At 46.7% G+C, this 26,965-nt stretch overlaps 1 protein-coding gene and 1 pseudogene across 10 annotated transcripts in view; one reads left to right on the forward strand and one right to left on the reverse strand.

Moving 5' to 3' along the window:
• The first annotated feature begins 456 nt into the window (after nucleotides 1–456).
• ZSCAN25 (zinc finger and SCAN domain containing 25) overlaps nucleotides 457–26,965 on the forward strand; it is a 161,100-nt gene continuing 134,591 nt past the window's right edge. For 3 of the 10 annotated variants that reach the window (XM_054560224.2, XM_054560223.2, XM_054560226.2), the window contains exons 1-6: nucleotides 473–888; nucleotides 2,399–2,525; nucleotides 3,433–3,865; nucleotides 5,251–5,452; nucleotides 6,432–6,523; nucleotides 7,940–8,063. In XM_054560224.2, the coding sequence (XP_054416199.1) occupies nucleotides 3,479–3,865; nucleotides 5,251–5,452; nucleotides 6,432–6,523; nucleotides 7,940–8,063 (805 nt within the window). In that variant the 5' untranslated portion in view covers nucleotides 473–888; nucleotides 2,399–2,525; nucleotides 3,433–3,478. Of the gene's footprint in view, nucleotides 889–2,006; nucleotides 2,082–2,398; nucleotides 2,526–3,432; nucleotides 3,866–5,250; nucleotides 5,453–6,431; nucleotides 6,524–7,939; nucleotides 8,064–13,033; nucleotides 16,263–26,965 lie in introns of those variants that run through there. The other 7 variants (XM_054560219.2, XM_054560218.2, XM_024249698.3 and 4 more) reach the window with 7 other exon arrangements.
• On the reverse strand, nucleotides 21,658–25,065 carry LOC129060583 (ADP-ribosylation factor 6-like; annotated as a pseudogene).

The raw sequence follows: 26,965 nt of genomic DNA on the forward strand, positions 1-26,965 counted from the left end.
CCTTCAGGCTGGGCGCGGTGGCTTACGCCTGCAATCCCAGCAGTTTGGGAGGCCAAGGGGGGAAGATCGCTTGAGTCTAGAAGTTGGAGACCAGACTGGGCAACATAGAGAGATCCCCCTCTCTTGCAAAAAACTGAAAAAGTCCCAGCTACCCAGGAGACTGAGGTGGGAGGATTGCTTGAACTCAGGGCTTCGAGGTTGCAGTGAGCTATGATCTCACCACTGCGCTCCATCCTGGGAGACAGAACGAGACTTCTCTCTTTCTCAAAAAACACAAAAACAAACAAACAAAAAAACCCCACAAAAAACAGCTCCGATGCTGGCTTCTCCAGAAAGCCTTCCCTGACTACACATGCACACACGCACGCACACCACCCGGGGTCAGGCGCCTCTTAAGTGAGCCGGTAAGACCCAGTGCGCCCTCTATCTCCTCTGCCCCTACGCCTCGCGCAAGGCCCTCGCGGCCGGAATAGTCGCGCATTGACTGACTGGACTCTAAAGCCCCTTGGGGCAGGTGCTGTGTCCAGCAGTGTATCTGGCGATGCACCGAGTCCTTTCCACGGAGGGCAAGCAGGTGCAATGGCACGGAGGTGGAAAGGGGCCTAGCGACAGAGCGCCTCGAGCTGGGCAGTCAGTCCTGGGGAAGCCCTGGTGGTCTCTCCTCGCCGGGTTCGGAACAGCAGGATGGGATCAGCGACCATCGAGACGCATCCGCCGAGCCGAGCCCTCCGAGCATCCTAGAGAGGACACGGAAGCGGGTCTTTCCTTACGCACCTGTCTGACAGCGTCCGCAGCTCACTTCCGGTCCGCGGAGGGCATTGGCGATCTTAGACCGTGATAGCCCTTTCAGGGCCGCGGCGGGTGAGAGCCCCCTCGGGGCCGCGGCGGGTGAGAGCCTCTTCAGGGCGGCAGCGGGTGGCGGGCAAGGTGGTAAACGGGCGCGGGGACGGGTTTTGGTGCCGCTACGGGGCTCGGCGGCAGCGGGGTTGCACTAGAGCCCGTCTCCCTCCGCTCTGCCCCGGCTGAGGGCGGCAAGTCTCTCCGGAGCTGCCTTCCGCGGCCGCGAGGCCCTGCGGGTCTGGACCCTGAGGGGCCGCCGCGCTGTAGGCTCAGGTAGGAGCGAGGCTGATCCCGCTCTGCCAGGCTTGGCTTAGTGCAGGGCTGGCCACGAACCGGAAGAGACCTTGAACCGAAGCAGAACTCTGTGCAAAGTGAAAGTAATCACGTAGGACACTCATTTAAAGAATAGTGATGAGCCAGCCTGGTCAACATAGCGAGACCCTGTCTCTACAAAAATTGAAAAGTAGCCGGGCGTGGTGGCACGCGCCTGTGGTCCCAGCTACTCGGGAGGCTGAGGCAGGAGGATCGCCTGAGCCCAGGAGTTCAAGGCTGCAGTGACTTACATTCAATGCCACTGCACTCCAGCCTGGGCAACATGGGGAGACCCTGTCTCTACAAAAATAAATAATTAGCTGGTCATGGTGGCACTCGCCAGTAGTCCCAGCTACTCGGGAGGCTGAGGTGGGAGGATCGCTTGATCCTAGGAGGCAAAGGCTGCAATGATCGCACCACTGGTTTCCAGTTGGGGTGACAAAACCCTGAGACCCTGTCTCAGAAACAAAACAGAAGAGTGACAATGGGTGGGGGGAGATAAAGAATAGCAATGGGGCACTTTCTGTTTGTCAAATGGCAGAGATAAAAGATGAATGAGGATCTTTCTTGCTTCCAGGGAATCTGTTAGAGGGAGACACATGGGTAAACATTTGCACTGTAGTGCATTAAATGCACTAGTGGAGTGAACCAATGCAATAGCTAGAAAGGAATGAAAGAGAAATCTCAATGTTGCAGAGTCAATGAATAGACTGAAAATATAAACTTGGTTTAAGTGGGGGTAGATAAATACACAAACTCACAATAGAATATTTAGCAGAAGCTTTGGGGTGTGCCTCCTGCCAGCTGCCCATTCTCTGCTCCAGTCAGGTGATCTTTCCGTTTTTGACAAGCAGGATCTCCTTCCCCTGATGCTTTGGACTTCCAAGTCTGTCTTCCCAGTCTAGGTCTTCCGCATAATCCACTTGGAGGTAAATAGGACTCATCCTCCAGTCTACTTCAAGCCTCTTCTTTTCCTTGAATACTTGGACTTAGATTAGTTTTCTCTCTTTTTGACTTCACATTTTTTTTTTTCAATCTGTACCATGTATTTTGGGAGGCAGTTAATCATCTAGTCTCTTTTTTTTTTCCTTCTGAGAAGTAGGAGTAGCACTCATCCTACCGAAGTGTTTAAGTATTAAATGAAATATGTGTTCACATGCTTTCTAAAGAGTAAAGCCTGTACAAATTAGAAATCTTTTGGTCATTTATCATAATGGTATGTATGTTGCTCCATTGTCTTTTTCAGGTTGAGCGCACCATCACATCTAAGCCATCAGCAAGTTTGTTGGTTTTAATCTCCAAAATACGTCTTGATTTTGTCTGACTCTTTGCCACCACCCTGATCTAAGCCCCTATCATCTGCTTGAATCACTGTAAGTGCCATTTCCCTCTTGCCACGTCTAGCCTATTCCCTGTCAACACGCAGGCAGAATGACTTTTATAAAACATGTAGTTCCTCGCTAAAGTAAGAAATAAGAATAAAGTTCATAATTCTTTCTGTGGCGCAGGCTCTGGGTGATCTGGTTTCTGTCTGCCTCTGCCACCTCTTCTGGTGCAGCTCTGCTCCTCACTCTGCTGAAGCCACATTGGAATATGGCTTGTTCTTGGACACCCAGAGTAATTTCTTAGCCTTAGGGCTTTTGCCTGGAATGCTCTTAGAGTGACTGACTCATTCTCATCCTTGAGTCAGCCCGGTATCATGTCTTTAGAAAAGCCTCTTCAAGTCAGTTGCCGCCTGTTAACAAGAGCACCCTACTTATTTTCTTTCTAGAACTTGTCTCCACTTGCAGTTTTTAAAAGAGTTGCTTCCATTTGACTTTTTCTGTCTGCTGTACCAGCATATGAGTTTCAAGAGGGCAAGCTCCCAGTGTGTCTTGTTCTCTATTTTGTTGTTTCTGCCTGCTTGTTGTGTGTGTATATGTGTGTGTTTGTGTGTTGCATGTATGTTTCCTTTAGTATTGGAAGAGTAGGCCCTGGTGACTAACCCAGTTATAACCCATTATATATTATTCTCTGATTGTAGTGTTATTCTCCAGTGAGATCCTAAGTTATTTGTGGGTATAAAAGCAAAATCTTAGACATTTTCTGTTTAGTCTCTGTGCCTAATAGTTGCTTAGCAAATGATTACTATGTTGAATTGACCTGACTTTTGGGATCTGTGTTCAGTCTTTTGAAAATGCCTTGTGAAAGGTAATTACTGTGTTCTCCAGTGGAATATTCCTTGATGTAGAGACAGAACTGGGATGGGCTGACCTTTCACGTGTCTCTTGTTCTCAAAAGGGTCATTGATGCAGTCATTCTCAGTCTCCTCGAAGGGAGTGTGAAGATGCTTAAAGAGCATCCAGAGATGGCAGAAGCTCCTCAGCAGCAGTTGGGTATTCCTGTGGTGAAACTGGAGAAAGAGTTGCCATGGGGCAGAGGAAGGGAGGACCCTAGTCCAGAGACTTTTCGGCTGAGGTTTCGGCAGTTCCGCTACCAGGAGGCAGCTGGACCCCAGGAAGCTCTTAGGGAGCTCCAGGAGCTCTGTCGTCGGTGGCTGAGGCCCGAGTTGCACACCAAGGAGCAGATCCTGGAGCTGCTGGTGCTGGAGCAGTTCCTCACTATCCTGCCCCGCGAGTTCTACGCCTGGATCCGGGAGCATGGCCCAGAGAGTGGCAAGGCCCTGGCTGCCATGGTGGAGGACCTGACAGAAAGAGCGCTGGAGGCCAAGGCGGTGGGTGAGGAGGGGATCCAGGTCTGGCGCCCTTGGCGTGGGCAGGGAGTGTTAAAGAATCCAAAGATTTGAGGAAGCAGTAGGAGTGGACGAGGTGTGGAGCCTCCCTCCTCTGCCCTCAGACTCCCTGAGGTCCTTTTTGGAGAGCAGTGGAGTTTTCAGCAAGAAAGGCCATTCCCAGGGGAGATGCTCCCATGCAGAAGGGCCTGAAGCCTCTCTTTGGTCATGAGGGCAGAGGCTTGACCATATTTCCCTTGTGGGCATCAGGCAAAAAGAAGGCAGTTGTGATTGTTTTTGGGGTCCCTCATAGACCTGACCCTGCTTTGGACAGAGATGCCTCTGGGAAGGCAGAGAATCCCGCCTGGGGAATATTTTTCCGGAAAAGGGTTGTCCGTAGCAGTACTGTTTCTCTGTGGCTCGTAGGGCTCCTGTAACAATTCTCTGGTGCTGCTCTAATGACACCAAGTGAGTTGGCACCGCACGTGCTTCCTTGAGGTTCCAGCCATATTTCGGTCACTCTGTGGCACAGCCCCCTGACGGATGACTGGGAAAGGAGAGTAGGACTGATGACACTGTCTTGCTCATAAGCCCCCGTCCTTCTGTAGTTCAGCCTCCCGTGCGCATTCTCGTCACCCTGACTTCCTGTCTTCAGAATCCTAAGAGAATTTTTTCCTACTCAACTCAGGAGCTTAAAAGTGGACCAGAAATGCCTTGTTTTTGTGAGTACTTCTCAGTGTGAGAGTCCTCCTGATTTTCCTTGTTCTTTTTAATTTATTATTTTTGAGACAGGGTCAGCCAACAGCCTAGGCTGGAGTGCAGTGGCACAATCCTAGCTTACTGCAGCCTTGAGCTCCTGGCTCAGTTGATCCTCCCACCTCAGCCTCCTGAGTAGCTGAGAGCACAGGCATGTACCACCATGCCTGGCTAATTTTTTGATTTTTTGTAGAGGTGGAGTCTTGCCATGTTGCCCAGGCTTCCTGGCTCTCTTTAAAGCAACTATTTCTCATTAGCCTGTTCACTGCAGGGTCTAGGCTTTGCGTTTTTTATTTTCAGCTTTTCCAATTAGGAATTTTTTTTTTCTAGTAGTGAGTATATTGTGTTAAAATCCTCGGCAAGATAATATTTGGGCTTGGTGATGGCAGGTAGAAGGGACCCTTGTCAAATGGCGTGGACAGATAAAAGTTGCTCAGGGCCTGATGCGGGAGTTTAGCTTCCTTTTCACTTCCTCACTAATGTCCTGGGGAAGAGCTCAGCTGATTTTTCCTTCCTCTCCCCTGAAGCTGGAATGGTTCTTTTCTTGGTTCTCTTTTTAGATTTTAATTCAACTCCCTTCATAACAGCCTTGCCCAGGCCTCATTCTAATCGGTGTTGGGAACTGTTCTTAGGTTCCATGCCACGGGCAGGGAGAGCAGGAGGAAACAGCACTTTGCAGAGGCACTTGGGAGCCAGGCATCCAGCTGGGGCCAGTGGAGGTCAAGCCTGAGTGGGGGATGCCCCCTGGGGAAGGAGTTCAAGGTCCAGACCCAGGTACCGAGGAGCAGCTCAGTCAGGACCCTGGAGATGAGACACGGGCCTTCCAGGAGCAAGGTGAGTAAGACGCAGATAGTGGGGATGTCAGGGCATAGGAAACTGTGCTGTGCAGCCAACTCTCTTCATAAACCCAGCAATAGAGCAACTAAGTTACCCACGAGGTGTAATTGTGAATTTTCTTGGCTACTTCCTCCCCCTTAGGAAATAGATGAAGTGAAATTGTTTCTTTTCCTTTTATCCTCTGGTGTCTGGAGGGGATATCTGGGATCATGCTTTCTTATTATTTCTCTTTTCTTTCCCTCAGATCCCTTCTAGAAACTACCAGGAAATATTCAGCTGACTTGCAGAAATACTTTTTCAGTGGGCAGATAAACCATATCTCCCAAAGTAATATGTAGCTTTATTTATTTATTTATTTATTTTTTGAGATAGGGTCTCACTCTGTCACCCAAGTTGGAGTGCAGTGGCGCGATCTCGGCTCACTGCAACCTTTGCCTCCTGGGTCGAAGCAGTTCTCCTGCCTCAGCCTCCCAAGTAGCTGGGACTACAGGCATGTGCCACCATGCCCTGTTAATTTTTTTGTATTTTTAGTAGAGACGGGGTTTCACCATGTTAGCCAGGATGGTCTCGATCTCCTGACCTCGTGATCTGTCCACCTCAGCCTCCCAAAGTGCTGGGGTTATAGGCGTGAGCCACCGTGCCCAGCCCACGTAGCTTTGTTTTGTTACTGAATCTCAAAGGAGGTTATTCCCAGAATGTGAGTGGGGAGCATGGGTAGCCCTGAAGGGACAGGGCTGGGACAGTCTTGCCAGCTGAGAACAGGGCAGGAGACACTCAGGCCCCAGCTGAGAATAGGGCAGGGGACACCCAGGCCCCTGTGCGTGGGAAAGTGTGGTACCAGAGTGAAAAGTGATTCTGTCTGGAGTCTTCTGGTTCCTGAGGTTGTGTGCATCTGGTAGGGGACACATTTGAACGAGCTAACAGCATGACATCACTGATCCTTCTGATCTTTCTCATGCTTTTTGTCCCTGCTCAGCACTACCAGTTCTGCAGGCGGGTCCTGGCCTCCCCGCAATGAATCCCAGAGACCAAGAGATGGCAGCCGGGTTCTTTACTGCTGGATCGCAGGTGAGCTCTGACTCCCTTTCCAGAAATCATGACCTTTGCTTTGATTGAGGTTCACCTTCCCCAAGGTTTCTTTGCACAACAATGTGTCCTCCCCGCCCCCAAGTTGAGTCATTCTCTCTTTCTAGTCCCAGTGGACCTGATGGTGTGGTTTCCTCCGCTGAACCATCAGCCGCAGTTGTTAATTTGCATCGAACCTTATGTCTGTCGCCCAGGCTGGAGTGCAGTGGCGCGGTCTTGGCTCACTGCAGGCTCCGCCTCCTGGGTTCACGTCATTCTCCTGCCTCAGCCTCCCAAGCAGCTGGGACTACAGGCGCCTGCCACCACACCTGGCTAATTTTTTGTATTTTTAGTAGAGACGGGGTTTCACCGTGTTAGCCAGGATGGCCTCGATCTCCTGATCTCGTGATCCACCCACTTCGGCCTCCCAAAGTGCTGGGATTACAGGCGTGAGCCACCGCGCCCAGCCACAGGTGGACTCTTGTAACTGTTACAGATAGAAACCCCCTAGGGCTATCTAGGCCGTGCTGGTTGGCCCCGAGATAACCCTTTGTGGGTGCCCTTTATGGGTACTTCTGCTGCTGCTTTTTCTGTTTTGGAAACTTGCCTGTCCCCTAACTTCAGCAGGATTGTGGCTGACTCAGGGTTGGGGCTTCCAGGAGCATTTGAGCAGGGTGGTCTCTTTGGCCATACAGGCCACACTAGTTGGACCTCGTTAACATTACTCATCTGCCACAAATGGGGTAACTGAAGCATAGATGGGGTGCTCTCTCTTCCACAGGGTGCTGAGCACTACCAGGGAGGTGGGGGCTTTCCAGTGGGGCACCTTCCTCAAGGAGGTGAGTCTAAAACAGTTCTTTGAAGAAGAAAAGGTGTTGTTTGGCAGAAAAAAGAAGGGGATCAAGTCTGGCCCTGCTCAAGCCGTATTTGGGCAAGGATGGATGCCAGCATCATTTCCCTTTCCTTTTCTCTAAGGATGTACTTTGGAGGGGATGAGGAATGACATCAGTGCTTTTTAATTTGGTTGGACCCTCCCTTGTACCATAATAGTTCTTCATGGTGCGCAGTGAGTGAGAAATTGAGGATGCATTTATTTTATCACAGCCTTATTCTTAAGACAGGGCTTGGCCGAATGTGAACTTTGTTCTTGATGAGAAGGTAAATAGCGGCTGCCAGGCTCTGTCAAGCATGAGGTGTGAGTGGGAGGCTGCTGCAGAGTGGAAATGAGGTGACTTGGTTGTTAGGGGCAAGCTGAGCCCCAGCCATAGAGGCTCAAAACTGCAGTGGCTCAAACAAGTGGATTACTCCCGTTCAACTGTTGGGAGGAAGCTGGTTGGGAGGGGGTTGGATTACATACATGAACCACTGTCTCTGGCCTAGGATTCTTTCTTTATTCATAGCAATCTCCTATTGTTGCAGGGGTTGGGGCCATTTAAAGATATGGCCCTGGCCTTCCCTGAGGAGGAGTGGAGGCACGTGACCCCAGCCCAGATAGACTGCTTTGGGGAGTATGTGGAACCGCAGGACTGCAGGGTCTCTCCAGGTAAGACTGTCTCCACCCACAGATGAGGAACTGGAGAGTTCTGAAAACTCAGGTCAGGGGTCCTGCCATAGCTCTGGCGCTCCTGGCAAAGGAAGGGGACTTCATGGCAGGCGGGTAAATGGGTCCAGCATGGACCATGGGGCATGAGGAGCTGCTTTCCTGTGTCAAGAGAGGAGCCGAATGATGGAGCAGGAAAACATGAGGCCATTATTTTGGCTGTATGGAGACAGGTCGGTCATGAGGACCCCCAAACACCTACACTGTGTCCATGATTGAAGACACTGAGGGCTTGAGAGCAAGATACGAACAGCAAAAGATGGGGCATCTGAGCTTGTTCAGATATTTATTGAGTGATCCCTGCATGTGGGCCCTGTGTTAGTGGTTTTCTCTTGCGGCAGGAAGTGGGCAGGACTAACGTGCACGAAAGCATCGGAGCTCACGGTGTGCACGTAGGAGGGCACGAGGGGGCTTCGCGATGGGAGAGGTCGGAGTGGCCTGAGTCACAGAGGAAGCAGAGGTGTGCTGGGCCTCAGGTGGTGGCTGGGTTTGACCTGGGCTCAGAGCCTGGGGGGATGTGGCCATTGTGTGTGACAGCAGCTCATGGGAGGAGGAGCAGCGAGAGAGAGCCCACAGAGGCTGCCAGCAGAGCGCACTGCGGGGCTTTGGGGATGCCAGGGCGAGGGGCAGTATGGAGAATCTGCATGGGTGGAATCAGGACACCGGCAGGGAGAGGAAACACTGGTTGGAGCGGCCTCTCCTTGTTCTTTTTCTTCTTTTTTGTTTCATAACTTCTTTGTGAGTTGTGCACTGACCACCCATCTGTACCGACCCCACCTAGCCTTTCCTTATCCTGAAATGCCTTGAAGGATGAGCAAGATTATCCCTGTGCTTCCTTCAGGACGTAAGAGAATCTGTCTTGCCCCTCCACTTGCTGACCCTGACCTTGAGCATCTCCCTTGAGCTTTCCACGTCTCAGTTTCCTCTGTTGTGGAATGGGGCTGTTGATGGAACCTGTCCTCATGGTGCCATGAGGATGAAGGGAGGTGACACATCTAAATGTGTGGTGACCCTGGTAGTGTTAGATTGTTTAGTTAGTGCTGTAAATATTACTAAGGGATTCTTGTAGGAACCATCAGCCTTCACTCATTTATTCATCACAGAGGTGGACTTGGCTCTGTGGCCAGTGCTGTTCTGGTCACTATGAAGAGTTAAAAATAAAGGCACTTGCCTGTGGAGTCTTAGAGTTCAGGGGAAGAGGCCATGTGCATGTAATAGTGGGATAAGGTAAGGGGCACTGGGCTCCTGGGAGACCTGGGGCCAGGGCACGGTTGACACAGCGTGGCAGTGATGCGAGTAGCAGAAAGATGTCAGCATACTTTATGTGGAGATGTGTGATTGCTGTAACGGCAGAGGATGACAGAACAAAGCAGGGGCTCGAGTGACGAGCCCCAGACAAAGGTGCCAGTGTCCTGCTGCCAGGGTCCCCCTCAGGGGTGTTCCCCTCCCAGTGATGCTGCTGTGTGGGGTGAGGAGCCCCTCGCCCCCATTCTCAGAAGGTTTTCATGCCCTCCTGGCCATTTCTGACTGTTCTGGAGACTGGTTCTGTCCTTGTCCCCTCACCAGCTCAGTGTCTCAGAACTCAGAGCAACTCAAGCCCACACCTGAACATTTCTGCTGAGGCCAGGTGACACGAAGGCCTGTTTCCCAAGTGTACCATTCACTTGCTGTCCCAGCTTTCAGGTCTTCCTGGGATTCACACTCGGGTTGTCCTGGTGCTTGTACTGACAGCTGCTTGGGGCTGGGCCTGAGCTGCTTCACCTGTAAAGAGACTGGATGCACAGGGCAGGGTTGAGCTAGGTGGCTGCCCAGATCACTTCCAGTTGTTTGTCTGTTCTCATTAGCAGACGGTGAGGTGCAGACCTTGTCGTCTGGGTTGTAATTGCAGTAATGGCCACAAGGACTGGAGCAAGAACTCACAACATGATTTGGAATCACAGAGGCAAAAAGTAGCAGGTGCAGAAACCTAAATGCAGGACTCTGCAGGCCGGTTCCCAGGATGATGAGGGTCCTGGAGTGAACGATGAGTGCTCAGAGGAGTAAGGAGGAGGTAGGAGTGAGTAGAGTGAGGCCACTGAGGAGGGCATGAGGACTCCGGCTCCTTGTTTTAAAATTTTTTCTGCACAGAGTAATGTGAGGGAGGTTTTACTTGAGGAAAATTGGATTGATGGCAGGGTACAGCCAGTCTGGAGGGTTGAAATAGTGTAAGCACTGGGGTAAGAGCAGGAAACAGGCCAGTGGTCGTGTAGAAGGGGGTTTACTGAAATATGCTTCCAAGGATGGGCCACAGATTGGCCAGAGGGGAGGAAAGAGAAGAGTCAGAGAGGAGTCTACGTCTTAGGATCCTGGCTAAGGGACTGGAAAAATTATGTTACTATTGTCAGAAAGGGAGGGAAGCGTTTTCCTAAGAGGGAGGAAGAATGGAAAGTTCCATTTGTTGACTTTGAGATCTAAGTGGATGGTCCCTGGAAGTAGCTGCAAGTCAGGTACATGGTCTGGGGGTTAAAATAATATCATGAACCATTGCATTCCTGCTCCATGTGTGCAGTAAACTTCATGAGTGTACAATCCATTTTGAAGGTGAAGAATGTAAGGCTCAGAGAGGCTTACATGATCACACAGCAATTGAGCAGCCAGTGCAGCACTCAAAACGGGTTTCTCACTGCTAGGTCCCTTCTCTTCCACTACTGTGTCTTTCTCCCAGTGTCTCTATTTATGCTTAGGTATCTCATTGTATTTATTTTTCCCCAGTTTTATATTTTGAAGTCTTATACAAATTTTCAAACATACAGAAAAGCTAAGACTAGTACAGGGAACACACTTAGGTCTTTATTTAGATTCACCAATTGTTAACATTTGCCATATTTAGCTGTATAATGTGTGTTTTTTTTTGGAATGATATGGAAGTTGGAGGCATCTCAATCTTTCATTTGTAAATACCTCAGCATTTGTCTAACAATGACATTCCCAACATAGCCCAGTAGCATAATTTCATCTAAGAAAATAAACATAAATTCGATATATGTAACATCTAGTGCATAGTCAGATTTCCCCAAGATGTAGTTGTGATTTGTGTGTTGCATTTAGTTTTAATCTTACTATTCATAACACCTCAAAACTGAAAACTACCCAAATGAACATCAGTCAAATTAATAAGTAGGTTGCAGTCTATCTATATCTATATATCTATCTGTGTATATATACACGCACACACACACATATACTTACAGTGGAATACTATACACCAATGAAAAAGAATAAACTATAGCTTCACACTATGATATAGGTGAACATCACAAACATGATATTGAGCAGAAGAAGCCAGAAACAATGTGTGAGACAATTACCTGAAGTTCAAGAACAGGCAAAAAAGTCTGGACAGTGTGTTCCCCTTGGTGTAGTATATATGTATACTACATACGTATATCATATATATACTATATATGTATATCTCGTATATGCTGTATATGTATATCTCGTATATGCTGTATACGTGTATCTCTGCTGTATACGTATATCTCGTATATGCTGTATACGTATGTCTCGTATATGCTGTATATGTATATACTGTATATGTGCAGTATGTATATGGCAGGGTATAGTAATGGAGGAGATGTAAAAGGGGCTTCTAGGGACTGGTTATGTTCTGTTTGTTGAACTGAATGCTGTTTACGTGGTTGAGTTCGTTAAGAAAATTCTTTGCATAGCGTGTGGTGACGCACACCTGTAATCCCAGCACTCAGTGAGGCAGAGGCAGGAGTGTCACTTGAGCCCAGGAATTCGAGACCAGCCTGGGCAACATAGTGAGGCCCCCATCTCCACAAAAAGGAAAAAAAAAGGTAACGTGACATTTTTTAGCCAGCGCTGGATCCAAAAAAATAAAAATAAAATCTTTGTGTGTACAAAACATAAATGGCTTGTACACTTTTACTTTCATGAAAAGTTTACAAAACAAAATCCAAGCTGATAAGTATGTATTTCATATTTTCTCAAACCAGGAGGCATATACTGTCAGGTTTTTCTTGTCTTCTAGTCATCTTGCCTAAAAGGACTCTTCCGCTTTAAGCACCACTTATTTCTCCTTTTCTTTTTTTCTCTTTGCTTCTTTGTTCCCCCATACCTTTTCTTTTTTTCTCCTCCCCTTCCTGTTACTCTTCCATAAACACCTGTTCTGTTAATTTAGAGAGAGTATAAGAAGGATCGGAGTAGGATGAAGGAAGGGTGAGGCTGAGCATTTCAGCAGCATCATGGTCTCAGTCCTGATAAATATGCTACCTAGGGGCATTCCCCTGCAGGATCCTCAGTGAAGCCTGCTTCATTCATTCAGCCAGCGGTTAGCAAGCATCTTCCCTGAGTCAGTCCCATGCCAGGCTCCTAGGACACCCAGATGAATGAACCTGGTTAGGCAGAGGGAGCATGTGGGCAGGACAGGGGACTGAGCAGGCACCTGGAAGGTCTGGAGAGCTGTGTGCTGCCCAGTGCTACAGCAGGTGTAGAATCATTTGGGGAAGGCGCAGGACATCTGGATGAATGGAAACAGCATTTCCAACAAAGTCACATGTAAATAGGTACAGAATAATAAAGTGCTAATTAGGTGCACAGTGCTGAAGAGGCCCAGAGTAAGAGAATAATTATGGTGAGTGTCTTAGAGGAAATTATTGAGCTACATTTTGAAAGAAATAAAAGTCTAGATTAGCAGCAAGTGGGCAGGCACTGGAATTTGGCAGACTATTCTGTAAAAAGACATGGAGGTGGAAATAAGGAAAAAGAAGTAAGGAAAGCCTGAGTTGAGGTTGTTGGTCAAAGGAAAAAAGAGAAGGAACCATGAATGGGACCCCTGTGAAGCAGAGTTCTAACATGTAAATGTCCTGCGGCTACCACAGAATCAATCTTTATCTCCTCCTGTCCTGTAGGCGGTGGGAGCAAGGAAAAGGAGGCAAAACCCCCACAGGAAGACCTGAAAGGGGCGCTGGTGGCACTGACGTCAGAGAGGTTTGGGGAAGCCTCTCTCCAGGGCCCTGGGCTCGGAAGGGCCTGTGAGCAGGAGCCTGGTGGCTCTGCAGGCGGTGCGCCCGGGCTTCCTCCTCCCCAGCACGGTGCCATCCCCCTGCCTGACGAAGTCAAAACCCACAGCTCCTTCTGGAAGCCTTTCCAGTGCCCCGAGTGTGGGAAAGGATTCAGTCGGAGCTCCAATCTCGTCAGGCACCAGCGAACCCACGAAGAGGAGAAGTCTTATGGCTGTGTGGAGTGTGGGAAGGGCTTTACCCTGAGAGAGTACCTGATGAAGCACCAGAGAACCCACCTGGGAAAGAGGCCCTACGTGTGCAGCGAGTGCTGGAAAACCTTCAGCCAGAGACACCACCTGGAGGTGCACCAGCGCAGCCACACTGGGGAGAAGCCCTACAAGTGTGGGGACTGCTGGAAGAGCTTCAGCCGCAGGCAGCACCTGCAGGTGCACCGGAGGACACACACCGGGGAGAAGCCCTACACCTGCGAGTGTGGCAAGAGCTTCAGCAGGAATGCCAACCTGGCGGTGCACCGGCGTGCCCACACTGGCGAGAAGCCATATGGGTGCCAGGTATGTGGGAAGCGGTTCAGCAAAGGGGAGCGGCTGGTCCGACACCAGAGGATCCACACAGGAGAGAAGCCCTACCACTGTCCTGCCTGCGGGCGAAGCTTCAACCAGAGGTCCATCCTCAACCGGCACCAGAAGACCCAGCACCGCCAGGAGCCGCTGGTGCAGTGAGCATAGCAGGTGGCAGGCAGCACCATCATTCATCTTTATCACTGCAGGGCCTTGCGGGGCGCAAGGTGATGGCTGCAGGAAAGCACTGGTCCCATTGCCTTCCCACCCATTCGCAAACGTGGGAAAGGCAAGGCCTGGCTTACTTACAGCTTCCAGAGAGCATAGCTGCTTCCATCTCTTACCCAAGTGGTGCTAAACAATTTTTCTTCCCATGTTTGAGGGAAGCAGTCTCCTGCGATTCAGTTCAGGCTGAGATTTTCTCCTTCAGTGGACTGTCTGTGTCCCCCTGCCGAACGAGGCTGGGAGTAAAGGCAAAACCTTGACATGTGTTGTAGCTGGGACCTCACCTTCCTGAGCTCTGTCTTGCCTGCAGGTTCATTAGCTCAGACTCTTCCCCCACCCCCTCTCTTTTCCATTGAACAGACATTTATTGAACATCCTCTGAGCACCTGGCCGTGGGAATGCAGTGGTGAATGAGAGACTAGACCTGATTCCCTTGGGGGTCATGCGTTGGGGATGCATGCAACAGCCCATGACCCAAGGCATTCTCAGGGTATCTGTGCTGTGTGCCCGTGAGAACATCTTCCCGTGACCACTCCTGCCCTCCTGCCCTGTGCTGGATCTTCCTGCCCCAGCTGGGATCTGCTCCCAGGCAACTGTGTGAATTTTACATTATTTGGAGCCTCATCTGTGTCAGGCTATAACATTCTATTCTCATCTGTAAAACTGCCCCGTCCATTATTCCTTGCACTATAACAACTGTCAACACACCAACTATTAGGAAGTTACTATTTTGCTATTGATCACTGAATAAACATCAGAGTATTTTAAAAAACAGTTCTCTAGAAAGAACTGTTATAATTAAAATGAGTCTGAAAGATGAACTAGTATTAATGCCCTATATTTGATGGCACTTTATAGTTCATAAAATTAATTTCACCCTATTCTCATTCGACCCATTTCCCAAGTATTTATTGAGGCTCTGTAACATGTCAGGAACTCTTCGGGTGCTTGAGACACATCCATGAATAAAATAGGGGGAGAAGCTGTTGACCTCGTAGAGCTTACGTCTCATGGATGTACCTGATCTTCAGAACCCGTGGATATTCCTGCCAATCCTCTGGGCCTGTATTCATGGCTTTGTCAGCATCTTGCCCTGAAATGCATTTGCCACCTACCTCTTGTTACTAAATGGTCTCTGCCCTCTAGACCCTTGTCATCCAAGGCACTAGGGGTCCTGGACACCCACTGGGGATGATGAGCTGGTAGCGACCTGTTTTGCATGAGTGCCAAGTCAGGAAAAATAAAGATATTTGTAGGCATTAAAAAATACACATTTCTTTAAAAATGAGAAGATGCAATATTTGTAAACTGTTGAAGCTTCCTTATTGTGCCATCACTAAAGGGTTTCATTTCTGTTTAAAGTTCTGGAAGCTGCATAGCTAGCGTGGACTGACTGCTGTGTCATTGTGCTGTGCCTTTGAACCCTGGCTGAGTGAGTGAGTGAGTCTGTCTTTTGTTGATAGTGTACTATAATTGCAAAATGTGGTTTGTCGTCTGATGCCTCTTAATACCAGATTCTTTTGCTGAGATTTTTTTTTTCATTTTCCATTGTAAATAAGGTAAATGGTAATGACTAACACAAAGTTGTATTACTCAGTCCACTTTGAAACGTGGTTTTATCACCTGTTCTTGGCAGGCAGCATGGTGTTTTAATTTTGACTCAGCAAGTGACCCTCCTTGGTCTTCCTGGCTCATTAGCTGTGCCCACGAGGCTGCACTGACCGGGTCGTAAATGTATCTGAGATGTCCACACAGGGCTGCTGCTGCTCCTCTGTGATACTGAGGTCCACGTGCAAAATCTGCTTTTTTCCCCCCTCAATTATCAGAGCAGCTAGGCAGGGCTGACAGCCAGGCAGACTCAGTGGGAGGCTTCTGGCCTGAGCGTGGCCTTCCCCAGAGGGTGGTTTTCCAAAGGCAGGTGGGGACTGGGGAGGCCTCGGGGGGGCTGCTTGTCACTCATCATTCTGTTTACCTGAATCACAGATGCTCTTTTATCATACACAGCCAGCACTCCTCTGGGTTTCAGCAAGTTGGGATATCTTAAGCTTCAGTAGGAGCTGGGCCTTGCTGACTTTCCTATCTGGCCTCTTCCCTGTCTCCTGTGGGGCCAAGAGCTTAGGACAGTGTCTCAGAAAAGCCTCTTAGTAGGGGGTTTTTCCCATGGGATTGTGGTAGTCTGATTTTTCATGTCTATTCAGATGTTAAGAAATATTTTGTTTTCTGTATTTTTCTATTCTTTAGAAATTTTTTTATAATAGATAATTTCAAACCTATATAAATGAATCCTTATGTATTTATCATTTGACTTTATTATAAACTCATAATCAATCTTGTTTCATCTCTGTCCACTTCTTCCTCCCCGTCTTCCTCCCCCACTGAAGTTTTGAAGTATATCCCAGGTGTTGTTTATAACCATTTCAGTGTGTACCTGTAAAAGGTAAGGGCGGCTGGGTGTGGTGGCTCACACCTGTGATCCCAGCACTTTGGGAGGCCAAGGTGGGATTGCTTGAGAGGAGTTCGAGACCAGCCTGAGCAACATAGTGAGACCTCATCTACAAATAAATATTAACTGGGCATAGTGGTGCACGCCTGTGGTCCCAGCTATTCAGGAGGCTGAGGCGGGGCATCACTTGACCCCAAGAGGTTGAGGTTGCAGTGAGCCATGATTGTGCCTTTGCACTCCAGCCGGGGAGACAGAGCAAAACCCTGTCTCAAAACAAAACAGTTCCTTAATGTCAAAATATCCAGTGAATTTTAAGAACCCACCTAATTTTTCAATACAATATAATTTGTTGCTTTGTCTCTTAAGGCTTATAATCTATTGTACTTATCCTTTTCTTCTTGAGATTTATTCATTTTAAAAAACTGGATCATTTATCCTGGAGAGTTTTTTACATTCTACATTTTCTGTTTTTTTTTGTTTGTTTGTTTGTTTTTTGTTTTTTTTTTTTTTGAGCGGGAGTCTCACTCTGTTGCCCAGGCTGGAGTGCAGTGGCACAGTCTCAGCTCACTGCAACCTCCCTGTCCCGGGTTCAAGCGATTCTCCTGCCTCAGCCTCCTGAGTAGCTGGGATTACAGGCATGTGCCACCATGCCCAGCTAATCATTCTGCATTTTCTGTTTGCATACCCATGGCATGATTTAACATATTTCCCTGCCCTCTGTATTATCTAAAAATTTAGAAGTGTTTAGAGGTGTAATCAGATTCATATTTCACATTTTGGCAAGAACACATTATAGATTGTGACATGCCCTGTTTCTCTTCATATGATTTTAGAAGTCTAGATCTGCTTGTTTCATTAGTTTGTAAATGCTTCATCATTTAGTAGTTGGAATACTTCTGTAAGACATTTCCCTTCATTAACTTAGGTTACCCTTAGATATAGTTCATACAGGGAAGGCAAGAAAATGCTTGATCCCCCTCTTTATTTGCCTGTTTTCAGAATAATGAGCTAGTTACTTTTTGCTTCCTGTAAAGGCAGTCAAGTCTGTAGAAATCAATACATTCATAGCTTTTTGCTTTTATTGTTTTTTTTTGAGAGAGGGTCTTGCTCTGTCACCCAGGCTGGAATGCAGTGGTGCAATTGTAGTTCACGGCAGCCTCAAACTCCCAGGCTAAGGCGCTCCCCCTTCCTTGGCCTTCCAAAGTATTGAGATTACAGGTGTGGGCCACTGCACCTGGCCTGCACTCATGGATTTAAACATACTTGATATTGATCAGTCTGCTGGAGTTACAATTTGATGCTCAAATTATTTCACCTTTGACCAGTGGAGGCCCCTGGACCTTGGCTCCTGAATCCTTTTGACACAACCGTAATTCTCATTGACAGCTTCTTTGCTTTCTGGCATGACAAGATGTTCCAGGCGAGTGTTCCATATTTCCTGCCTCTTTTGATAGTGAAAGTGGGTGCTATTTATTATGCTGGGACAGTGGTGTAAACCGGGACCCTCCAGATCAAACGGGTATTTGGTCAACTCATAGATGGGCTTCCTTTTGTATGACAAGGCAGCTGCGGTTGCCTCACATAGTGATGATGCTGTACACCTTCAGTGTCTGGCTGCATGTGCCATGCTGCTGGGTAATGAGGGAGGCTGTTGTCCTTTGCAAGAGAAACTCTGTTTTCTCCTCTGGGTGATGGTAGAACCAGGTAACTGCCTAAGGTCTGTCCTGGGGAAATATTTCATCAAGAAGGTTTGGTCTATGTCATAATGTGTGCTATGGGTGTTGTCTGCAGGCTGATTATGCTTAAAATACTTTCAGTACCTGTTTTATCCCAGCTGAGAGGCAAGGAGAACCTTTGTTTCTTAAAAAATAAGCTGGTTTCAGCCAGGTGCGGTGGCTCACACCTATAATCCCAGCTCTTTGGGAGGCCGAGGCAGGCAGATCACCTGAAGCCAGGAGTTCGAGACCAGCCTGGACAACATGGTGAAACCTTGTCTTTATTAAAAATGCAAAAATTTGGCCAGGCACAGTGGCTCATACCTGTAATCCCAGCACTTTGGGAGTCCGAGGCAGGTGGATCATAAGGTCAGGAGATTGAGACCATCCTGGTTAACACAGTGAAACCCTGTCTTTACTAAAAATATTTTAAAAAAACAAAGCCAGGCATGGTGGTGGGCACCTGTAGTCCTAGCTACTTGGGAGGCTGAGGCAGGAGAATGGTGTGAACCTGGGAGGTGGAGCTTGCAAGTGAGCCGAGATTGCACCACTGCACTGCAGCCTGGGCAACAGAGTGAGACTCCATCTCAAAAACAAAAACAAAAAAAAAATTAGCCAAGCGTGGTGGCAGGTGCCTGAGGCAGGAGAAGCACTTGAACCTGGGGGGTGGAGGTTGCAGTGAGCCGAGATCATGCCACTGCACTCCAGCCTGGGTGACAGAGTGAGACTCTGTCTCTAATAATAATAATAATAATAATAATAATAATAAGCTGGTTTCAAGTCCCCTCCCTCTCTACTTTACAGCACAGATTGACTTAATCCACTTCTGAGACAGGGAAAATTACAGGAAGCAACATGTTTCTTTAGCATGTACTTGCTCTTAAACTTCGCCAGGGTTTCTCAACCCCTGCACTGTTAACATTTTGTGCCAGATAATTCTCTGTTGGCAGCTGTCCTGGTTTTTTTGTTTTTTTTTCCCACTGTGTAATTCCTTTATTTTCTGCATATTAGTGCTTTACTAACACTACAACCATAAAGAACACAATTTCAAGTACTGTACTTTTTAGTTTGGGGAGATCACAGTCTACAGACTCATTTACTTATATTAAACAAGATTAACCTCATTCAAAATGTACTGCAGTTTATAAATTCACATAAATACAGAAACTGATGCAATTAACTTCAGGATCTTATTTTTTCAATTCTTAGATTATAATTTTTTCTGCAGGCTATAATTATCTGCTCCAGTCACCAATGATTATTGTTCAATTTAACTACATCAATTATAAACTTCTTATATCCTTAAAGAAAATTTTAAGTGAAAATTACAATTTCTTACCAAAAGGTTTGGGGTTTTCCAAATTTCAAATATTTGCTTCCCCCTCCCCTCTTTCCAGTCAGACATTTCAAATAAACTAAAAATAACCACATCTCACCTGCAACATTCAATAATAGCAATCACTTGATGTATAACATTTTAACCATGCCCCCCGTTATTTTAAGACACAAAAAATGGCTGCCTACCAATCTGTCTTCACAAGTTAGAAATACTACATTTAAGATTTAACATGGGCCGGGCGTGGTGGCTCATGCCTGTAATCCCAGCACTTTGGGAGGCTGAGGCGGGCAGATCACGAGGTCAGGAGATCGAGACCATCCTGGCTAACATGGTGAAATCCCGTGTCTACTAAAAATACAAAAAATTAGCCGGGCATGGTGGCAGGTGCCTGTAGTCCCAGCTACTCGGGAGGCTGAGGCAGGAGAATGGCGTGAACCCGGGAGGCAGAGCTTGCAGTGAGAGGAGATTGTGCCACTGCACTCCAGCCTGGGTGACAGAGCGAGACTCCATCTCAAAAAAAAAAAAAAAAAAAAAGATTTAACGTGAGGGTTTCAAGTTTCCTCCAGTTTAGGCATTTATACCTTTGTGCTTGTTTCGTTTCAGGATGTTACTATAGCATTGATATTGGATAACCCATATTTATATACCTTAAAATGCAATCATTTAAAACACTAAGAATTACATTTATGGTGGAGCTTTGGGAATTTTAGAAAGCAACCAGTGTTCTTAGATGTGTTTATTAGCCTCATTTCTAGAGCTATTTCTACTAAAGTGAAACAGAACTTCATACTTTAGTTGCATCTTGAAATCAAAAATCCCTCTGCACCAACAGGAGCCTACATGAGAATAACCTTTTGCATCTCCTTTAAGTAAAATGTCAAGAGTTTTACTTTGAATAGTTCAGTTTTTTAATAGTCTTACACTTCTCATACATCTTTGGTAAAAGCTCCATTATACAATATGGCCAAAACGTGAAGGGCCAATACTGTCCAACTATATACCATGATGTCCCGCTCAATTTTAGTTTTCAGACACGCTCATAAACAAAACCCACTCCACCTTTTCCTGTATACTGCCTTTGCAGTCTACATTTCTGAAATTCCCTATTTAATTCCTTGAGGATCACTAAAATTATTCCTTAAGGCTATATAGGAACCAGATGCTGCTTTACAATTCTGCGTCAAGCATTAACATTTGGTTCAAAATATTATCATAGTGGTCGCAATCCAGTCACTGGTCCAGCCAGCTAACCAAGTAATCTTGTTAGGATCTAGATATCACCAGCGAGCACACTGCTTACACATGAAGAAAAATGTGTTTACATTCATTGTGATCTGTAGGTTCTTTGTCCTCATCCTCCATCCACTTTAATAGTCATCCCTCAAGTCTACACATCATTCATTCATCATGCTTCCTTCCTTAAAGGAGACAGTGTACTATTGAACCAACAGGATATCTTTCTTATTATTTGCATGAGTTAATCCTACAAATAAAATTAAATACCTTTTTTATAAAACATATATTCCAGTGTTCTAATTGATGGAGATGTGGATCACTCATCTATAAAAAATGACTTACAGCTTCAGCTTAATCAGTTTGTATAATGTGAAAACAGGAATGTATATTTTTTTCAACTAGGTAAAAGGTGCATATAATTTGAATGGTTACATGCTTTATTAATGAACAAAGTAAACCTGTTAGTAATTTTTAAATTACTGGTCTTAGGTGTTTGAAACAAGGTAAAAGTATACATTCCAGTTTTGCCCAAAAGTCACTTAAAATATCTACAAATATTTAATCTATGTGTGGTATACACCAGTATTGCTCCAATTTCTGGGAAGAGTCTATTTTTAAAGTTTAAAAAAGAGGAAAAACAGCAAAGTGACTAACTTTGCAGTGGAAAAAAAAAAGTGTGTCCTTCATGGGTTACACTTTCATATTTTTATGCAGCATTAAGTTAGCTATGTTATGGGGAACTTGGGTTTTATTCCTACTCATGTATGATGTATGTTTCAGAACTTATTTGCTGACATTTCAGAGAACTTCTTACATTACCTGTTTAACATACTGAGGTGCAACTGGAACATATTACAATGATATTACTCATCATTTGCCAGTGTGGGCTAAGTTTACTATACTGGTCTTAGATATAAAAGGTCACATTTGAAATTACTAAGTTAGAACTCATAAGGAAGGGGGTAAAGGCCTTAAATATAAAAGACAAGTGACAGTTTGATTAAGCAATAATTTTCAGTTTACTAGATGAAACAGACTTGCAACAGTCTGCATGAATGCAAAATAAGCCATCTACAGCAAGTGATAAGGAAACTGGGCAAAAAAGGAAAAAAGCATACATAGGAAAATAAAAGATTCTCTCGAAATAAAAAAAAATCAAACTATTATTACAAAGGACTTTACCAAGAACTGCTGTATTTCCCCCATCCTATCTGCTGGAAGTCAACAAGAGCATCTAGCAACTTTGTGTTCATGTCAAATGTCAGATCAGAGCATCCTAAAGCAAAGCCAAAAAAAAAAAGCAAAGGAAAAAGAAAGGGAAACAAACAAAAGAGAAAACCCCCAAGCCCTCTCCCCTCAAACTGTAGAACAGTAACTCCAGAGTTCAAATTCAAAAGAAAAGTGGCAATTGAAAGAGGTGATGGTGGTGATAATCCTGTGAATGGGTTTTTGATTTCTCTCCTTCCAGGGGATGGGTGGAGAATGCTCATTAAGATTTGTAGTTAGAGGTTAACCATGTGAGCCCCTCATAGAGTCCGTCCCCTGAGGTGGCACAGGAGGGCTGCCCATACCAGTTCCTGTCCTGAATCCGGGTCAGGCCCAGTTTCTCCTGGATCTCGTGGGGTTTCATGGCATCGGGCAGGTCCTGCTTGTTGGCGTAGATGAGGATTATGGCGTCCCTCATCTCCCGGTCATTGATAATGCGGTGCAGCTCCTGGTGAGCCTCATCGATGCAGTGGCAGTCGGCGCAGTCCACTACGAAGATCAGACCTTGGGTCCCAGTGTAGTTATGCCGCCAGAGCGGCGGATCTTGTCCTGGCCGCCCACATCCCATATGTTGAACTTGACATTTTTGTAAGTCACTGTCTCCACGTTGAAACCCACAGTGGGAATTGTGGTCACCGACTGGCCCAGCTTCAACTTTTACAGGATTGTTGTCTTGCCGGCCGCATCCAGGCGCAACATGAGGATCCGCATTTCCTTGTTCCTGAAGATTTTGGATAGGACTTTCCCCATCGCGTCGGAGGAGCTGGGGCCGGGCCGGGGGCGTTCAGGTGTCCTGGGTCTCCTCAGCCAACAAGGCCGCCGCTGCCACGAAACCGAAACGAAGGCTCCCAGCCTTTGCGGCCTGCCTGGGAGTTGCCGCCTAAGGGCAAAGGCCCAGGCCCATCGCTCACTCGGGCATCACCGACCGCACAACTTGATTCCTCCAGTCGCCGCTGCCACCTGGGGCCCGAGTCTGAGCTGGGAGCTGCCGCCCTGCTGAGGCGCGGCCCGGCTGTCCTAGTTGTTTTATGCATTGTAGGATGTTTAGCAGCAATCCTGGCCTCAACCTACCAGATGCCAGTAGCACCTGCCGGCTGTAACAATCAAAGATGTTTCTGGAGGAACAATTTGGCTTTCAGGAAGAGCAAATAGTTGGACGTCCCCTGGGGGAGGCAGAATCGACTTTAGCTGAGAATCGCTGTTCTTAGCATTCAGGATAATATGTCAATTAGATATTTTAGCTATTGCGAGAAGGACTGGAACTGCATGGACTGGACCTGTTTCCTGCAGAGTTTAAAGTCTCCACCTAGTTCCTAGAAAACAAAGGAGTTTTACTAGAGATCACTTGGGGGTAAAGGTAGTATTGTCAAGCAGAGTCAAGAGCTGTTGAAGTCTAATCTCAGGGCAGCGGCCTGCAATTCTGTATCAAGGAAGCCAGGTGGTCCCTGTGAAGGCAGCCTGGCTCCAGCACTGCTGCTTTGAGTTCCTGTTAGGCAGGTCCCTGCCCCAATGCCTCTGCATCACAAAGAGCCTCTGCTTGGGTGTAGACTAACCTTCCCTTAGCAAGGGCCACTTAAGGGCAGTGCAGCCAATTACAGGCTCTTTACTCCATAATAGGAGACAGTAAATATTTGAATGAAAGACCTGGATTTCTACCTGTTTCAGCAATTAGAAGGCACTATGGTGAGAGCAGTTTCAGTGGCATAGTGGGGGAAAGCCAGATTCCAGGGGGTTGTAGATTTCTCCTGTGAATTCTAACTCATAACTTACTTAGGCTGGGTGCAGTAGCTCCCGTCTGTAATACCAGCACTTTGGGAGGCTGAGGTGGGAGGATCATTTGAGCCTAGGAGCTCAAGACCAGCCTGGGCAACATAATGAGACCCCCATCTCTACAAAGTTAAAAAATTAGCTGAGCATAGTGGCATGCATCTGTAGTCCCAGCTACTCAAGAGGTTGAGGTGGGAGGATTGCTTGAGCCCAGGAAGTCAAGGCTGCAGTGAGCCAAGATTGTGTCACTACACTCCAGCCAGGGCAACAGAGCAAGACACTGTCTCAAACAAAAACTACTTAAAGGTCAAATAGGCATCTCATACATCACACACTAAACCAAACTCTTCGTTTTCTTCCCACCCTCAAAATCTATTTCTCCTTTATTGATTGATTGAGATAGAGTTTTGCTCTTGTTGCCCAGGCTGGAGTGCAATGGTGCGATCTTGGCTTACTGCAACCTCCGCCTCCCGGGTTCAAGCAATTCTCCTGTCTCAGCCCCCAGAGCAGCTGGGATTACAGGCACCCACCGTAGCCTAGCTAATTTTTGGTATTTTTAGTAGAGACGGGGTTTCACCATGTTGGTCAGGCTGGTCTTGAACTCCTGAGCTCAGGTGGTCCATCTGCCTTGCCCTCCCAAAGTGTTGGGATTACAGGCGTGAGCCACCGCACTTGGCCTCTCCCTTATTTTAGTGAATGATATGATTCCTGCTCTCATACCCCACATCCAAACCATCAGCAAATCTTGCTTATCCCATCATAGGCAATGATCTCTAGCTGTTTTTTGAGCCACCAATTGCAATTATACTGAATTCACTTGCCAGAAATTCTCCAAGCCAAATAAATTCACTTGGGCCTCTCACAATTTTGAATTACTGTCCTGCCTGTTTTCTGTAAGATCTCAGGGAAGGATATACTTCCAGAGAGCCATCTTGTCCAGCGCATTCCCAGGATCAATATGTTTTGATAAAAAAACTCCATAAAAATTGGCTATGAAGCCGGGAAAACAGGCAATATTCTTTGTCACTGAGAATTTAAACTAATGGGAGAGGGAGGATGGAAATGCTTGGGTAGTATATGTGTTGTGCCCTGAGAAGCAGAGCGACTTGGGAGGAGCAATTTGGCTTTCAGGAAGAGCAAATAGTTTTGCTGCCACATGCACTAGCCGTAGCTCTGTTCTGTCATCTGAGTGGCCAGAGACCAGGAAATGGTAGCAAACCCAAGAGCTTCATATTTTCCCTTCCTAGTCACAAAGTACAGTCTCTTCAGAAGGTGGTAGGAGAGCTTTTAGATAGAGATTGGGAGGAGAGAGGTGATAGAAGTCTTCGTTTACCTCCTGTATTAGTCTGTTCTCGTGCTGCTATAAAGAGCTGCCTAAGACTGGGTAATTTATAAAGGAGAGAGGTTTAATTGACTCACAGTTCCTCAGGGATAGGGAGGCCTCAGGAAACTTACAATCATGGTTGAAGGGGACGCAAACATGTCCTTCTTCATATGGCGGCAGGAAGAAGTGCTGAGCAAAGGGGGATAAGCCCCTTACAAAACAATCAGATCTTGTGAGAACTCACTATCATGAGAACAGCATGCAGGTAACCACCCCCATGATTCAATTACCTTCCTTCGGGTCCCTCCTACAACATGTGGGGATTATGGAAACTACAATTCAAGGTGAGATTTGGGTGGGGACACAGCGAAACTATATCACCTCCCATCCTTGACTCCCACGTCCAGGAGCTATTTGATTCTAGGCGGTTATAGATTTCTCCCTTGAGTTCTAACTCATATTCACAACTACTTACTTAAAGATCAAGTAGGCATCTCAAACTTACCACCACAAAACCAAACTCTTTATTCTCCTCCCACCATCCAAACCTAATTCTTCCTCATCTTAATGAATGGACTCTCTAATGCCCCAGTTGCTCAGTCCAAAAAGCCTAGATGTCACTGTCTTATACCCTACATCTAAGCCATCAGCAAATCCTGTTGGCCCTTCTTTCAAAATATAGACACAGACGGATAACTCCCACTCCCTCCAAGGCTTCAGGTCCAATCCACCGTCTTCTCCCTAGACCTTGTCAGCTGTCTTCCCTGATTCTACTCTTTCCTCTGCATACTCTCTTCTCTATCCAAGAACCAGATAATATTTTAAAAATATAACTAAGATGATTTTACATGTTGTTTGGAACTTTCCAAAGGTTTCTCCTCTCAGAATAAGAAAGTCCTTTCATACCTGACAGTTCTTCCTGATCATGCCAGGCACGCTCCCACTTTTGTTTTCAGCTCCTGTTGTTCTCCTTGCCTAGAAGCCACTTTCTCAAGCCCATTACACAACTTTCTCCTTCTCTTCATGTGAGTTCCTATTTTGAGAGACCTTCTCTAACTATCTGTCATGTTTTTAAAACATCTGCAAATTCTTTGACACTCTTTTCACCAAGAGTTAGAGTCCAGTTCCTCTCCTCTTGAAACTGACCAAAGTGACTCACTTCTAACAAATTGAATGTGAAGGCAGTGATGCTTGGTCATAAGAGGTGATAGGTGGGATGCTTGCCCTTGGAACAGAGCTGCAATGCTGGGAGGAAGCCCCCGCCACATTGACAGGCTGCACAGAGGTATTGCAGCAATAGTCCTCACTGTGGTCATAGTGGACACCTAGCACCAACCATCAGTCAGGTGAGAAGGAACCCTCCAGATGACTCCAGCTCCAGTCCCTGTTTGACTGGAACCATGTGAGAGATCCTACAGGGAAACTGCCAAGCTCAGCCTAGTCACCCCCAGAAATGTGAACGAAAATAAATGCATGCTATTGTTTTTAGCCACTAGTTACGAGTAGTTTAATTACATAGCAATAGATAATTGGAACACAACCCTTCTGCAGTAGCACTCCCCATCAGTCTCTGTTTTTTTACCCATATTTATTTTTCTTTGTAGCCCTTACCATTATCTGACGTATTATAAATTTGTTTTTGTTTCCTGTTCTACCACATGCCCTTCAGCTGTGTGAAAGTAGAAACTTTGCTTTTTTTGCTGATATTTCCCCCACTACCTAGAACGGTGCTTGGTACATACTAGTCACTCAAGCTCAGATTGTTTTGTTAAATGGGTGTACCTGTGGTCTGTGGTGTGAAGAAGGCATCCAAGTTGAACAGAGACAGTATGGGCGTGAAAGTATTGTGGAACTTGGAAAGGACCACATAGGAGATATTATTATTATTCTCATTCTTGAGGATACTTCCACTTCCCCATTAGTGGTCCTTAATAATGATTTTTTAA

This window comes from Pongo abelii, chromosome 6 (genome assembly GCF_028885655.2).
Source record: "Pongo abelii isolate AG06213 chromosome 6, NHGRI_mPonAbe1-v2.0_pri, whole genome shotgun sequence".
Lineage (NCBI taxonomy): Eukaryota > Metazoa > Chordata > Mammalia > Primates > Hominidae > Pongo > Pongo abelii.